We start from the raw sequence: 17,529 nt of genomic DNA on the forward strand, positions 1-17,529 counted from the left end.
CCCTAAAACCTATACAATGTCCTGTGGTCGTGGGACGAGAAAGGGATCCTGCCCTATATATATATATAGAATCACAAAGAATCGAACACCCGACAGGTTTTGCTACCTAGGTGTTACCTTCGATAGGAGGGGGAGCTGGCAGCCAGCAGTAGCTGCCAGGAAATTAGCCTTCACCCGTTCTATTGGTGCCCTGAATAACTTCTCTGCTAAAATTGGGGTAAAGCCCGCAAAGGAACTAATACAGATCTATAAGGCAAAATCTGTATCTACAGCAACATATGGGGCCAGGCTTTGGGGGATAGGAAACACACAGATGCTACAAAGTTATGAGAACCAGTTCATCTGCCACTTACTTGGTGTCTCTAAATTGACATCAGTATTCATGACGCATATTGAAGTAGGACTTCCCTACATTATCAAGATTTCTCCCCTAATGCTGTGGCATAAGGTCTGGGTGACGGAAGAGACTACTTTTAATAGAGAGGTATTAGTCGATTGTCTCTCATTGGATGGGGCAGCTAATATTAGATGGCTATCCTATGTGAAAAACTTCTTCACGAATATAGGCCACCCAGATTTTTTTGATAAACCGTCCAGCATGGAGGGGATATCAAGAGGCGCGCTGAAAAAGATGGCCCTTGACCATCTAATCACTGACAGATGGAACCTAGAGAAAAAGAAAAACACAGTTCTCAGGTACCAGGAAATCACCCAACATGAAGGCCATCAATATTATCTCATCTTGGACCTAAGTCCATATGCCCGCACGCTGATGACCCGCCTGAGATTAGGCACCTTCTTCCGCATGGTCACTTTTCCTACCTGTAATGACTGGCCTTCAGAAATTCAACTGTGCCCGTGCGACGATATTTCAATACAATCTACCATATATTGTGTGTTGTTTTGCACTGTCTATAAGAGACTGCGTAGGGCCCTCTTGATACCCGTCTTGAAAGCTTGGGGGATTCGGATCTGCAGATTAGCATACACGAAATTACAACAACTAGAAGATGTTAATGTTCAAAGTACTGTGCAATGAATCCATTCTTTTAAATCATTCTCTTAACCATAAAAATATCTGAAATGTTACTTCATGAAGATCTTTTTTAGCATTCAATTGTCCAAGCTTATTCTGACTATTATGTTTTATTACTTGTTCAAATGTATTTATTGTATTACCGTGCTTTTATGATTTTATCCTGAAAATCGAATAAAGCTTGTTTTGAATTGAATTTGGTCCGGGTAAGAGTAGATTGCTTTGAAGAACTTGGTTCAGCACCCTGCACTAATGTTAGTCCCTAACTGTAGGAAACTGGGTTTCTGTTGCACTACCCTGTCGTCCCCCCCGTCCCCCCCCCACACACACTTTTTGCCTGGTATCTGGTGCAGCTTTGAGCGAGAGTGCAGGGTCCCTGCTAATCAGGTCCCCAGCACCAATGTTCTTTTCCTAAACTATTTCACAGTTGGCACAACTTCAGCAGCCCTGTCAGTCCCTAGTAAATGGTACCCCTGGTTCCTTAGTCATTGGGACTGAAGAGGGTCCACTAGGGCTGCAGCAAGAATTATGCCATCCAAGGGTTCCCGCACCAAGATCATGCAAACTGCCATTGCTGGCTGCGTTCCTTGGTGCAGCCAAATCCAAAGAGTCGACATGGCACACATCCCTGTGTGCTATGTCTGTAGATAGTGCATGAGACATAGATAAGACACTTATACGATAAGCAGGCTTTTCAGCCCGAAGGCAGGGTGCACTATATCCCATGTGTGGACATATCTGCATCAGCAGATATGACCCTGCAATGCCTAAGTCTATTCTTAGGCATTGGGAGTGAACAGGGAAGCTATCCAGAGTACATGGGCTGGACACTCGTCATTACGAAGTCTCCAGCTCTATGAAGGCTTCACTGTACCCCAAGATGTTTAGTACCAAATATATCATCTTAATAAACCCCCACTGATACCAGTGTCAGATTTATTAACAAATGTAAACAGAGGACACCTTGGAGGGGCCCCTAAAAACCTACTGACTACTAGTGTGGTTGCCGACTGGTCTCAGCCAGCCTGCCATCACTAGACATGTTTCTGGCCTCCTAAGGAGAGAGCCTTTGCTCTCAGAGGCTGGGAACCAAGCCTTCTCTGGGTGGAGATGTTTACAACTCATCCAAGCTGGAACTGGCTTCTACGGCAGGAAGCTTCAAAGGTCATGCCGCCTTTGAAATGCAACCAGGCCTCTCTAGATTGTGGATGATTTGAACCCCCTGTCCTGACCCCACTTTTCTGCAGGAAAGGCCGGAAAATTAGTTAGATAAGGAGGTGGACCCACACCTAGCCAGCACCACCCCTAAGGTGGGACAGCTGATGTGGATCACACTTTTCCAAATCCTCCATCTTTTGTTGGAGAGAGTTAGCCTATTAGGGTCCGGGTTTTACCCACTTCACACAAGAAGTGGTCATGTAGAGCTCGTAGTCACCCTACGGTAGGTAGCCCATTGGATATTACCTGGTACTCCCCTTAAGACCCTCAAATTGAGTATTTAGGTGGCACCTCTCAACCCAGAACTTTAGATTTGATGGACCTAAAAAAGAAACTGACAAAGAAGAGCTGCTGAACCAGAGAACTGAGTGCCTGCTGTGGACTATTGGCGCAAAACCCTGTTTGCCCCTTCAAGACTCAGTAAAAAGTACTTGTGCTCTGGGAAATCAACTGTGTCTCCCCACCGAGTGTGAAGACCCATGGATTACTGGAGCTCTGCCATACCAATCCCCGGGGTATTGGACGCTCTGAAACCAACATCGACTTACTCCAACTGCCCAGGAAGCAAGCACCCGTCGAGCGACGTCAATAACCCTGAGACCTACTCCGTGAGTTGTCCAGCAGACCTAAAATCATCCCTGTAAGCTGCTTGCCCCAGACTGTGAGGACCACCTTCTCGCACAGAGCCCGTCTGACCAACCTGCTCTGCACCCTGCCCGCCCGGCCTGGGTACCAACGAACCGGCTGTGCTCCCATGGTCCAGAGGCCCTTGCAACCCTAGCCCCTGTTTTGGTGCTCTCAGACTTGTCGACAAGTCCCACTATGCAGCTTGCTTCAAGGTAGCCCCTCCTTCTTCGTAGGGCACCAGCTACCAAAGCCTGTAGCACCCTCCTCCTGGATGAAACCAAGACTCTCCCTATGGATCACTGGTGGCCTCTTCAACCTTGGTGGGTTGCAACTCCGAATGCAGAAGGTGAACTCCTAGAACGTCTGTGCTATTTTCTATGCATTTTTGCTATTTCCTCCCATAAAGATGCATTGTGCTTAATTGCACACTACTGTGAACAATTTTTCTAACTTTAATAATTTATAAGAAATTAAGTACTTACCTGTGAACAAAGTTCTTGGTTTGAAAATCTATATAAAATACGTGCTGTTTTTGCAAATTGGTCTCAATTTATTCTTTGAGTGTGCCTCATTTATTTCCTCTGTGAGTACAACAAATGCTTAGCACTACCCTCTGATAAGCCTAACTGTTCGCCCACACCACCACACATCGAGCATTCGTATCATCTACTTTTGCCTCTCTGAACCAATCTGGGACTCATTGGACTCTCTACACAATGTACTTCGTTTTAGTGCACTATATAGGGAGCCAGTTTCCTACACTAACCCATTAGTCAAATCTTTCGAGATTTTTTTTTTAAAAACCTTTATTGACATTTCAACCAAATACAAGCATGGGCCTACAACCCCCGGGCTGGCCGCTAAGCAGTTAGATTAGCAGAGAGCAAATTTTAAATCACAAGCAGCACCTCTGGGAGCAGAATCACCATGCTAGCGTATTCTTGGTCATTGAACAACACAATTAGAAAAACAGGATATAAAAGGTTTTCATTTTATAGTATAGGATGGAAGGATCAGGTGCCGAACAATTCCCCAGCAGCGCAAAATGGCAGGCAGAATAGTAAACGTGTCAACAGTAATTAGTCAAATTAATGGCGCTGAAACAGGCGGTTCAGGATATGAAGGAATATTACGGTCAATTCGCGCCAGCTAGTCACCTGCCCTAAGACCCAGAGAACACCACGAAAATTGAGGCACAGATAAAAAACCAGTGATTGATACCAAAGGAAACCCACTGCACTGACCCAGAAAAAGACAAAGAAAGATAAGAGAAGAGAACAAAAGCCATAGAAACAAAATAAAAAACGAAAAATCTCCTCCCCCAACCCCCCACCCTGCACCCCTGCAGATGACTACGGCCCCCCCCCCCCCAGCAGTGTGCCTGTCGCCCGAGAACCAAACCCGAAATATAGAAGAAACAGAGAAAAAGAAGAAAGAAAGGAAACCCCACCCAACGGGGAAGCGGAGGAGGGCGATAGTCTCTGCGCTCCCGGTCTCTCCCCCCCCCCCTCCCCGCCCTAACAACTGGGGCCCTCCTAAGCCAGCACGAATAAAGTTGACCACCATACACAAATACCCCGGGGGGAACCACAAACCCCATGCCCCGGAATCCGTCTGTTAATGAAGCAGTCCTGTTACCCATAGATCCATCGTAAACAATTCAACCCACATTTTCAGCCTTGGCCCCGTCTATCAAAGTTGCCGAGTCCCTTGGATAAGTAAAGCCCCATCTCCGGAAAGTCAAAAGTCACACAGTAGCAGCCGAAGCTTGGGCCAGCAAATGGGAGAGGAATAGCAGATCCCAACGCACACGGCTTGCACAAATGATGTCCCTCCCAGTCTCCGACGCCAAGCATCGTTATGTCCGCCATGTTGGGAGACCGATTGGGGAGGGGGTGCGACTCGTTCCGATACAGATTGTAGTGTGGGCCAACAGTGTCCAGGATGGGGGGAGCAGTGAAATGTTCCGATAACTGTAGGACCGATGTTTCCGAGAACTTAAGAGAGTCACCAATCACAGCACACACGATGAGTTCCAGTACTTCGGGGGCAGGCACAGCTTCCAGCACCGGGTCCAGACGCGCCACTAGGGCGCCCAACAGGAGGCAAGTCGGCTGCCGGGTCTCAAAAATCAAATCAGGGCTTGCTCCCGGTCCTATGATCCCATCTGCTGCAGACAGCAAACGATTGACCTGGGCCCTCATCGTCGCGCGAAGCGCCGCAAGTTCCGCCATTACCATTCGCAAGGAAGGGCCACATTGAGCCCGTTCCGCCAAGTTCCATACGTCCGCAGGCATAACGATCCCCACGGAGAGGCGCCCTCTCCGGGGCAGGATACGCCGGAGCAGAATCAAGCCGTGAGGGACAGGCCAGCAGTACGCAGCAACGCGCGGCGGGACCCTCACCCCGGGGCACCAGCGGTGCTAGTGCCGGGCCTCCTGGCCGGGGCCCCCCGCGACGCAGCACCGCGCGCCACCCGTCACCTCACCTCAGGTACAGCACCAGGCAGCAGATGGTTGCAAAGTAGTCCAGAGAAATTTTCAAAAGTTCCAAGGACCGGACCCAACCACTCTCCTCAGTCCGTTGTTGTTCACTTTGGACCCGGGTAGACCAGCAATCGAGACCCCGGCTTCCAGTCTGGGTTAGGCCTCAAACCATTTTCGATGTTACTTGACCCCAGAACATCAGAAAAATTCCGTGGTCACACCATCGTGGTGCCGACTAGTTCACCCACACGAATCCGGGGCAGGAGATCAGGATATTTGACAGGATAAGCGAGCGTAGGACGGAGGTCAAGCGAGCCGGGAGACTATGCGGCCATCTTGGTTGGTGTCGTAGCTCCTCCTCTCCTCTTTCGAGATTTTTGGTTGAGTGATCATTTTCCAAAAACTGCTGGTGTCCTGTACGGAGATAGCTGCTATGAGCTTGTCCCACATTTCCTGTTTGTCCGCCCACTTTCTATCAAGAATGGCTTAATTATATGCGTTTCAACGGGCTGGCAAATAAACCTGGTCTCTGGGGGTAGATTTAATGGCTGCACTTAAGCGCCTTTTGGCTACCCTACATTCCTTATTAAACCAGCCCGGTTTGGATTTGTTACACACGATGGCTGGACATGATAAAGTATTTCTAATGTTAACATTCAAAGCATTAAACTATGGAATTGTTGGACTGATTTAGCAATGAGGTATTCCATTAATAAGGAAAGATTAGTTTTGATCACAGTGTTAGAAAGTTTGGCGAAATCAACATTTCTCCACCCAAGTATTGACCCACGATCATGTGGAGTAATACACGTAGCTCCAGTTAAAGCATGGAGATGGGAGAGGGTGAGGGTATTGGAAAGCTCAGTGGGATTTTGATCACTGAAAGCCCTGACAGGAATAGCTGTTGAATGGGCTAACCTACCAGTGAAAGGAGAAACAAAAATATAATCTATTGTAGTGCCCCGGCCTCTATCGGTAAAAGTGTTAGTAACCTAATCCGTGGGTCCCAACAGATCTAGCTAACCCTAGTTCAAGGATATGCTTAAAGAGCCTTTCTCCCCTATGATCTGTAGTCCCAGATGCAGCATCCCCGTGGTAAGTTTTCAGTGGTTGAAGTACTGTAAGATTAGACCCTAATTTGGCATTGAAATCCCCTTTCAGTTATACTGTTGAAATCATTGAACAATAAAAAAAGACCTTCTTCATAGGCACTGCACAATACAGACCAGGTCATGGATATTGCAATTACTGCGAGAAGGGCAAATGGCATTGTAAAAATTTGCAACACAGAAGTTAAAATTATTTGACTATCAACCAAAGAATTTGCATTCCAGCTTGTATTACAGGCTCAGGGTGGATCATAAAACCACTTGTAGTGTGGACAAAAACCATTAAATCCATGCTGGCTCTTCCCCTGTTGACTCTATGGGCAGGAACTCAAAAACTCTGATATCCATCCCATGTGAGATGTTCCGTACACCAGGTTTCTTGAAATATAATCAGGTCAAGCATTTTAATATAAATTAAGCCAATCCTCATCGCCCAGCCTAGACACCAACCCTAACACATTACAGCGGATCAGTTTCAACAAAGGATCTGGGCTACCACCTCCATTAGTACGAGAAGAAATATTGGGAGTAGCTAAATTGCTAGATGATATAACCTAAGGGGTCTGCTTACAGGGAAGGCTTATGACATTGATGATGGTGAGGTCATCTACCTGGGGTACATGTCTACACCGTACTCTGACAGATTTAGGTTGCCTATGAACTTGAGCGCAAATCAGTTCACCAGCATACTGAAGACGTCAGTCCATTTCGTGAAGGTCTGCCAAGGGCGCAAAGTAGCTGCTAAATGGGATGTAAGCACCTCCCACCTGATTGAACCATTAACCCCTGATGCGGGCGTCCAATCCTGGGACTTATGTAGATATTTTTTAAATAAATCTTAAAGGCAAAACACAGATATTTCCATCCATAGCTGAGGCCTGCTGATGTTGATGCAGAACGCGCTTTGCAAGGGTCAGATATCTAAAATTTATAATAACACATGTTACACGGGGATGGGTGTACCCCCAGATATTCTATTGACCTTGCAGAGGCTGCACCATAATAATTATGCCCAGGTGAGGTGTGGGAGGTCGGGGGAACTGACTGATAGATTCCCCGTTGGCAGAGGGGTAAGACAGGGTTGTGTGCTGGCGCCGACCCTGTTTTGCCTCTTCGTCAACAGGGTAATCGCTCATCTTAACGCCACCGACTACACAGACGCTCCCAAATTGAATGGCAGCAGGGTGCCCTCAATAATGTTCGCGGACGACACACTGTTGCTATCTAAAACACCCATGGGCATCCAAAGGATACTTGATGCCTTTGTGGCTTTCTGTCAGGATAGAGGGCTGGAAATCAATGCCACAAAAACCAAATATATGGTATTGAATCCGAGCACCAAACAGCGCCCGAATCCCAAATTGGGAGCAGTGCGGCTGGAAAGAGTAGCCACGTTTGAATATCTCGGCGTGACGCTCAACGAAACTATGACCTGGGGGCCCCATCAGAGTAGGGCCAACCTTAAATTAATACAAACTACCGGGGGTATATCCCGGATGATGACCGGCTCGTCCTACCGCCCGTTGGGGGCCTTAATCCAGATATACAAGGCCCAGGCCAGGGGGGCGATTATGTATGGGGCTGAACTGTGGGGCCACACCCCATGCCGGAACCTGTCTTCTACAGAAAATAGGTTTATAAGACAGATAGCCGCACTTCCCCCTAGCACTCCACTCCTTCCTCTGAGGCTTGACCTAGGGCTACGGCCACTTGCTGATGAGATAAGTCTAAGACCCATTGCCTTCTGGCGCAGGCTATGGAGCGGCGATGATCTCGACGATTATAGGGCGGAACTGGTCGAACTATTAAATCACCCCAAGGCGTTTAGTATTCCCTGGGTCCAAAATATCCAATCAATTTGCACCGATCTGGGGCTCCCTGAATTGTGGTCTGAACCGGCAAATGTAGCTTCAAGAATCTCCAAGAGATCCCTGGCGAATCTCTATCATGAACACAAAAGGGCACGGGCCTTAGCTACCCAGACAGAGGGGTCCCTTTCTTCTACATTCCTGCAAACCAAGGACCTCTACAGATTTGAGAAGGCTTTCGATCCTATATATCCTATTCTTAGCAGAAAGTTATTTTTTCAGTGGAGATACGGTACATTGCCTTTTAGGTCCTTTACAAGTTCCTGGTCGCAAGTCCCCTCCACCAAGCACTGTCCTCTTTGTGATGATAAAGAGGAAAATGACTTGCACGTGGCCTTTTTCTGCCCAGCCTATAAGGCAGCCAGAAAGCATTGGCTGCTCCCCTTGATTAAGAATTTGGGTGGCAGGGAATATACACCTATGTACAGGATTTTAAAATCCGATGTTTCCGGCCCAACTGTTTTTGCACTCTCCAAATTCCTTACGAATGTTTGGTATACGCGCAATCGCCTTTTAAAAAATACTGGGTAGACTTTAGATTTGCTCCAACTCGCATTAATTGTTTTTTATTGTCTGTGTTGATCTTAAAATCATGTATTGATGTTTTATCAAATTTGACAGAGTTCATGTGATTTTATTGTAATGTGCATCTTTTATGACCAAATGGTCGAAATAAAGATTGGAAAATAAAAAAATAAAATAACACATGTAAAGGCTTTACAGTATCCCCAACCCATCCCACTTGTTAAACCATCAAAATATTTTTATAGTCATAAACTTTAAAGCTCGTATTGCTGATAAGCTAATTACATACTTCCTTTTTGAGCTGGACAGTGGTAGGTTCACTAGCTGTGGAACGTTGGCCAGAAGCACAAAAAAGGGAAAACTTGCAGGGGGAAGGTCGATTTGCAGCAAGATGTGCTTACGACGTGGGTCAGAAACAGATCTGATATGTGGGTGGTTTGGATCCAGGGCCGGACTGGGAACAGAAACCGGCCCTGGCAAACTGCTCAGCTGCCCCCCCCTGGGGTGAGCGGGAGTGCAGCCGAGCAGTTTGCGAGAGCCGGTTTCGGCCGATTTTGTTACAGGGGGCCGATATTGCTGACCCCCGATAACAAAAATGACCCCCAGGGGGCCAAAACCAGTCCCCACCCAAGAGGCCTACCGGGGAATTGCCCGGTGCACGCTATGGCCAGTCCGGCCTTGCTTGGATCGTATATGTTAGTCACACTATCTAAGATGGCTGAGGGGATGTGGCTCTGAAGGAGACTTTCACAGGGTAATTGAGCATTGTTATTGACTGGAGTGGATTTGGCTCCTGACAGAGAAGACTGGGGGCGGAGTTGGGTGGCATAGCTACTGGGATGGTGGAAGAGGTTACCTCATTAGGGGAAGGCTTAAAGAAGTGTTGACCGAAACTGGAGATTTTGCCATCTTCAGCATCAAGTTTATCCAGTTTTTCCATTAAAGGTGTGAGACAATTGTTAAAAGCAGTGATGAAATTGGGGAAAAATGGGGGCCCATGCTGGGTCGTCGTAAGCACCTAGGAGTTATTAGCTAGGGCATTAGAAGTATCAGGGGTATTTTTACATGTGTCATCAACTCCTGGGATTGCATGCTTGGACTTCGCTGAAGCTTAGCAGCCGGAGTACAATTAAGGGATAACTGCTGAGCAAGTGAATCCAAAGGGAGGCCAAGAACTATGGCTTTTGTGAAACCTCCTCGCTATCCAAAAGGACCTCGGGTTCCCCCAGTGCAATAGAACCAGCATTGGAATGCATAAGATTACTAGTGTAGCCAGCAAGGTGCAAGGACAAAGGTCTTTCTGCTACATCAATCGCCTTGGTAATGACACCCACAGCTCTGGCCAAAAAAGTGCCCATACTTGTGCAATTGGGGCCCACAGTAGATTTGGAGTTAGGAGACTTCCTTTTCCCCAGGTCTACTCGATCCCCCACAGTGGAGAGACCACAAGCCAAACTGGAGATAGCAGGTAAATGTAACCAGTCTGAGAAAACGTAATGAAAGAAATAGACACTTTAATTCCTTCAAGCCTGAGGAGGGAAAACATCCAAATGGCACGTAGTATAGGGGTAGCATTTGTATGTTGCTTTGTTCTTGATCCAGTTGGACTTATGCAATGGGACAGAATATTATTGTGGTCTCCATAGGAAGCAAGACCGGGTTTAGGGTGGTCCTTGTGTTAATTTCCTTTTCAAGATCAAGCTTAAATGGATGGCTTTATTTTGCGCACACTGCACCTTTTAGATTTTTATCGAGGCCCATTTGGATTACGTTGCAGGGGCCCATCCATGTGCATGGTGTTCTTGGCTGCTTCACTCTTTGATTAGTGTGTAGGAATGGAATGTTCTTTTTCAGCTTGTAGAGTTTAAAGTTACTGCCCTTGACTGCATGGTTGAATGAGCTATAATAGGCGAAAGAGGGAAAAAAATGATGTATTTGCTTAATAGTGCTCCAAATGCTGCTTTTTAGTTATATTGGTTTGTGCTATAAAAGCTAATTTTTGCACTTGTTCAGTATTTCACTAACAAATGTATGCCTTTATTTTGTTTTTTTCCCAGATTTCAGAAACGTGCTGTGAGGCAATAAAGAAGCTCTTTAAACAAGATAGGGTAGGCTATGCTGCCCTGTCTGCTGTGAAAGTCATATCTGGCATTGTAAAGAGCCGTAACTATGATGTAAGGCCAGAGGTAGGTTTCTCATTTTGTTACTGGAAGTAATCAACAATAAATAATAAATGAGCATGCTAAAAGAGAAAACTTTCTAGTAGCAAGTAAGCAGTGAATGTGTATTCTAGTCCGTTAAAAAAATCTGTAATGTAAGGGTTAAATTCCTAAATTTTATTGCTTTGATAAGCATACGGGCTCTGTAAAAGCAACTGGTCTTTATTTCTATATGTAGAATGTAGGGCACTCAATTGATGAACAACTGAAAAAAAGGCCCAAGCACTGTCTTGGGTCCAGATACACCCCAATCGGTTTTATAGTACTTGCATGGTAATATTCTATAATCAGGCTAGCCTGGGAGCATAATGAACAGTGTTACCTTCTGGGTTGTAGATCATAACTACACAGCAGTTACTGAAAATCAGTGGGTCGCAAGAGATTTGTGTGGGCAGTGTTTTTAATGAGTAAATGTTCACAGTAGATGTTTGAAGTCATATATATATATATATATATATATATATATATATATATATATATATATATATATATATATATATATATATATATATATATATATATATAGTGTACAATGATATTTCTGCCCTCAGTCCTAGTTTTTCAGCAGGCCAGAATGCAAGTGTCAGCAGCATTCTCAGATCAAGTGACTAAGAATAGGCCTAGATCCTCAAACTCCACCATGCAAAAGGGAACAGTCCAGAATAGTAGACGTTTCTGTATTGCAAAAGCAGCTGGTCCCAAAGACACAGTTCTGTTGTCCACTTAAAATGGGAACCTGGGAATTTGGTTATCAGTGCATTGGGGCACTGAACACAGGTCAGACAAAACTAGTTACAGATCTAACTGGGACTCACTCAGTATCAGCATTCTAACTGGTGCTTAAAGAGTCTTAGCACACAAAATCGATCCCCCTAGTGGGTACCATTTTTAAGGGACCGTATCTTGTAAACGGTGTCTGTGATCCAAATGTTTGTTACCTCTGGAACATGTAACAGGCGCTGGTTACTGCTGTCATTCGAGAGCACTGGGATTTAGGTTATATTTCTACTGAACAGTTGTGGTATAGCTCGTTAAGATGTGAAGGATGTTGCACATGGTCCCTCAGGTAGTGGCCTCCAATTCTGACGGAAGACGTGGAGGCTGAATTAGGAGGGGAGACATGCCGTGGCAACCTTGTATGTATCAGCAATTGCAAACGTGAAACTACAAGTCCCAGTGTCCAAAGTGCTGATGCTAAAAAGCCTGGGCTGTAGACTCACTTACTAAGATGTGACCAGGTATAATTTGGCGATTACGTCAAAGGAAATTAATTCCTCCTTGCATAAACATGGCAAACGATATATCGTGGTCTTATGTTCTGCGTTGTTGGAGTCCTGGATTTATAAGGGGATCAACACAACTACAACTACCATGATGCAAAAATATCCAAGATTGAACACCTGAGATCAGCGGAACAGGGCGTCTTCGTTGGTGGTGAAAAGGGACAGTTGAATGAATGGCATGTTCGCTCCTTCCACCCACTCGTGAAATGCTTGCACCCACTTGTGTTCATTTGCATTCTATTGGTGCACGAAAGAAAGTAAACAAAAGGAAATTATGGTTCTTTGCGACGTGTGTATATGTTTATGTTGCAAGACAATGCGATGAGAAATGCACGCGGTGTAGCTACCAGCGTCATTGCATTAACATGAGATGAGCGAGCGGATGGGGTTTTCTGGTGGGTGGGAGGCGTTTCTCAGGGATTGTAAAAGGAGCTAAAGTTTTTTTGGCAATTGTCCAGTCTGTGTTAGTTATCAAGTGACAAAAAGCGAAATTTGGGCGAAAATGCAAGCAAGCGAACCAGTTTCATCGCCACAGCATCCTTGCCACGTGCTGGAGCTGGATGAAGGCGTTGCAAGAAACTCCATAGCTTCAAAGTGTTTTATTTTAGGAAGGAATAATTTTACCCAATAACAAACTGTTTTGCCAACTTTTTCCAAAGACTTCTCCCCATTACTTTCGAGAGTAAAAGAATACAAATTACTTATATTTCCCTTTAATGTATCTGCAAAGGAACACAAGTCCCATGGAAAAATAACCCGTAAAATACACAGCGGGAGAACGGAAGACGGATAAAATCACTTCCACTCCCCTCGATGTGGCCATTTGTTCCTTGTGTCTTCTTTGGAGCCGCCGGACTGCGCTGTTTAGGTCCGGAAAGGGTGCGGTTGCACAAACTATCAGAAAGAGACACGTTAGTGATAGATTCCTTACCTTAGAATATCCCTAGGCGCCAGACTGGATCCGGAATTTTTTTGCGTAGCAGTACCCTTGCGCGTCGGTAGGCGTCGTCTGCGGCTCCGCGTCCGTCGTCGGCGTCGTGGGCGCCGTGATGACGTTGTCGGAGTACTTAGACGCCGCTTCCGCGTGCTGACGTCAGCTCTTCTTATTTCCGCGCCAGCAAGCGCAGATCTGGAAAAAGCAGTACTTTAGTCACTTTTTGACTAGTCTTTTTGATCTCTTTTGATCATTTTTCTTGAGTCTTGCGACTCTGGACGGTGCCGATAGGGATGCCAGGTTTCAAGCCTTGTGAGGATTGCGACCGACTGATGTCGGTCACCGACCCTCACCGTTGGTGTCTCCACTGTCTCGGCGTCGACCACGACGACAAGACCTGCCCGGACTGCCGGGCCCTGACTTCGAAAGCTAGGCGGGAGCGGTCCCGCAAGCAACTCGAACTCCGGCAGTCTACCCCGCGCCGCGAGAGGTCCCGGTCCCACTGGAGGTCGAGGGACAGGTCGCGGGGTAGGAGGCATCACAGCTCCGAGAGTCGACATCACTCCTCCGGGTCAAAGTCGTCGTCAGGTAAGCACAAGAAGTTGAAGAGACGTCATTGCTCTTCTGACTCCCCCCGACGCTCGCGCGATGGGCCGGGGGTTCGGGTGACACCGCCCCCGCGGCTCCGTCAGAGACGCGGGCGTCGCGGCCTGCTCCACACCCTCCGGTCCCTGGGCAGAAAGCGACGCCGGGGGAGATCGAGCGCTTCCTAATGGCCATGAGTTCCCTCTCTTCCCCGACGAGCTCCTTCGGGCCCAGCGGGTGGGGTGCTTCGGCCCCGCCGCCGCCGGCGCCTTCGGGCCCGGGGCCGCAGGGCCCCACTGGATCTGCTTCGGGATGTGGGTCGTCGCCGGTTGACCTAACAACCTCACCGGCGCCGGTCCCTCAGGTATCACCTCCGGCGCCGTCCTCGGGCGGGCTGGGCGCCGCTTTCGACGCCGCTTGGGGAGTTTACCTTCTATGAACCGGCCCCATCGTTTGACAACCCTAATTATCAGGGGATGGGTGATGAGTATTTGGAGGGGTCTGAGGACCCTCTGACACGAGAGTGTCAGTCTCAAGAGGACTGGACAGGTGATCTTGGGGATGCCGTTGGTCTGGACACCTCACCAGACACTGGCTTTGTCTCGCCTCCTACCGTGGCCACGGAGGAGTGGGCAACCTACAGTGTGGTGTTAATGAGGGCGGCCAAGGCCTTGGGCCTTGAGCTCCCCGTCGCTGCCGTGAGGACTAACCTCCTCACTGAGGTCCTTAAACCGCAGTAAAGCTCGGCCGAGCCTCTGCTGCCGTTTAATGAGGCCTTGACCGACGTTCTTTTGGGCACTTGGTCCAGGCCCGCTACGGGTTCGCCCGTAGATAGGAATGTGGCCAGACGCCACCACCCGGCCCCGGGCGACCCATGTTTCCTGTCCACCCACCCCACCCCGAGAGTCTGATCATCCAGGCTTCGAATTCCCAGACCGCATTCCCGTTGACTCCGCCGGACAGGGAATCCAAGAGGTATGAGCAGTACGGCAAAAAGGTATTCTCATCCCTTAGTCTGGGACTGCGGTCTTCCAACACTGCATGCCTCTTAGGCCGCTACACCCACTCTGTGGGATACGGTCGTGGAATTGCTGCCAGAGTGTCCGTTGGAAGTACGGGCCAAACTGGGCCAAGCCCTTGTGGAAGGCCGAGATGCAGCAAAATATTCTATTTGGTGTGGGCTGGATACCACCGACTCACTGGGCAGAGCGATGGCAACGACGGTGGCGATTCGTCGCCACACCTGGTTGAGGTCCGCCAACTTTTCGTCTGATGTCCAGAATACACTGATGAACATGCCGTTTGATGGCGTCGCCTTTTTGGCGACAAGGCAGACCATGCGCTTGAGCGCTTTAAGGACTTCAGGGCTACGGCCAAGTCCTTGGGCCTCTCGGCCCACGCCAGCAAAACGGGTGCCTTTCGCTCCATTCGTGGCCAAGGAAGGGGCGCCCCCACACGTGCTGCCAGCCACGCACCGCTGACTAACATCCAACGCGGTGGCGGCCGTGGAAATCGCCGTGGAGGCGGTCGGGGACAACGGCGAGGCCAGTCCACACCCTCCCCCGCAGCATCCGCCTCAAAGCCCTCCTAGTCCGTGCTTTTCGACCCATGTGACGCCAGTGGGGGGCAGGGTTCGCGATCACCACTCCCAATGGCGCACTGTCACATCGGACAGGTGGGTGCTGCAAATCGTCCGAAGGGGCTACTCCCTCCCCTTCGTGACGACCCCTCAAGCCATGCCACCGCAACACCACCGCGTATCGGGGGATCATTTGCGGCTTCTACAGGAGGAAGTTTCGGCCCTGTTGGCCAAGGGGGCCATCGAGCACATTCCTGGACCAGAAGTAGGATGTGGTTGCTACTCCCACTACTTTCTGGTACCCAAGAAGGGCAAAGGGGGCCTACGCCCTATCTTGGACCTACGGAACGTCAAGGGCTTCCTCCGGAAGGAGAAGTTCAAAATGCTGACTCTGGCTCAGGTCTTAGCTGCCCTGGACTCAGGAGACTGGGTGGTAGCGTTGGACTTGCAGGACGCTTATTTCCACATCCCCGTCCTGCCGGTGCTACCTGCCGTTCACGGTAGGCCACGAGCACTTTCAGTTTACCGTGCTCCCCTTCGGCCTTCCCAGCGCCCCACAGGTGTTCACGAAAGTGATGGCGGTGGTCGCAGCTCATCTGCGCAGGTTAGGGGTTTCAGTCTTCCCCTACCTCGACTACTGGTTGTTGAAGGCGGGCTCGCCCCAGACAGTCGTCAGCCACCTCCAGACGACGGCAGACCTCTTGCACCAGCTGGGGTTCAATGTGCTGAAGTCACACCTGTGCCCCTCTCAGAAGCTCCTTTTCATCGGAGCGGTTCTCGACTCGGCACAGTTTCGGGTTTACCCACCGAACAGTGGGTTCGGGATATACAGCCTCTGATTCCGATCTTTCAGCCTTTATCTCGAGTCTAGGTCAGGTTGACGCCTTGCTTCTGGTGCTGATGGCTTCCTGCATCCTTCTGGTGCATCACGCCCGTTGGCGATGCGGGCTCTGTAGTGGGACCTGAAGTTTCAGTGGGCCCAGCATCAGGGCAACCTGTCCAACCATGTCCTTATCTCGGAGGGCACTGCGAGACAGCTGCAGTGGTGGCTCACGGACCGCGATTGGGTCAGCGGCAGATCCCTCTACCTTCCCCAACCGGAGCACCTTGTTGTGAAGGACGCGTCCCTCCAGGGCTGGGGAGGCCACATGGGGGAGGCGGAGATCGGAGGCCTCTGGTCTCCGGCGGAGTCCCGGCTCCATATCAACCTTTTGGAGCTGCGGGCGATTCGTCTAGCACTGAAAGCATTCCTCCCCTCTGTCCCAGGGAGTGTAGTGCAGGTGTTCATGGACAACCCCACCGCCATGTGGTACTGCAACAAACGGGGCGGGGTGGGGTCGTGGACCCTCTGCCAGGAGGCTGTGCGCCTTTGGCAGTCGCTGGAACATCAAGGTGTGACCCTGGTGGTTCAACACCTGGCAGGTTCTCTGAACGCCAGGGCGGACAAACTCAGCCGCCAGTGCATGATGGATCACGAATGGCGTCTGAACTCGGACGTGGCGCAAGGCCTCTTTCAGCAGTGGGGAGAGCCTTGGTTAGATCTATTCGCCAACGAAGAGAACACGCAATGTCATCAGTTCTGCGCGTTGGAATTTCCAAGGTGGCACTCGCTCGGAGACGCTTTTCGTCGCGAGTAGAGTTGCGGTCTGTTGTACGCCTTTCCACCTATACCACTTCTGTCGAGAGTGCTGAAGAAGATCAAGTGCGACCGGACACAAGTCATCCTTGTGGCTCCAGACTGGGCACGAAGGTACTGGTATCCCGAGCTACTCAGTATGTCAGTCGATCCCCCGGTTCGTCTGCCTCTTCAGGAGGACCTTCTGTCGCAGCAGCAGGGGACGGTCCTCCACCCGAACCTGTCCAGTCTCCACCTCCATGCTTGGAGATTGAGCGGCGACAGTTGAGGCCATTTGACTTGCCTCCTGAAGTCTGTAACATCATTCTGGCAGCCAAGCATCCCTCCACAAAGTCGGTATACGCCTGCAGGTGGAACAGATTTGTGGCATGGTGCACAGCAAAGGCTGTAGATCCTCTGTGCCCCTCTCTCTGAGGTTCTTGTC

The 17,529-nt window shown here is 49.2% G+C and overlaps 1 protein-coding gene across 2 annotated transcripts in view; it reads left to right on the top strand.

Annotated features, from left to right (window-relative positions):
- Nucleotides 1–17,529, top strand: part of NOC3L (NOC3 like DNA replication regulator) — a 468,680-nt gene that overhangs the window by 216,068 nt on the left and 235,083 nt on the right. For both annotated transcript variants that reach the window (XM_086922466.1, XM_086922467.1), the window contains exon 10: nt 10,927–11,055. In XM_086922466.1, the coding sequence (XP_086778592.1) occupies nt 10,927–11,055 (129 nt within the window). The remainder of the gene's footprint in view (nt 1–10,926; nt 11,056–17,529) is intronic.

This window comes from Lissotriton vulgaris, chromosome 5, assembly GCF_964263255.1.
Source record: "Lissotriton vulgaris chromosome 5, aLisVul1.2, whole genome shotgun sequence".
Lineage (NCBI taxonomy): Eukaryota > Metazoa > Chordata > Amphibia > Caudata > Salamandridae > Lissotriton > Lissotriton vulgaris.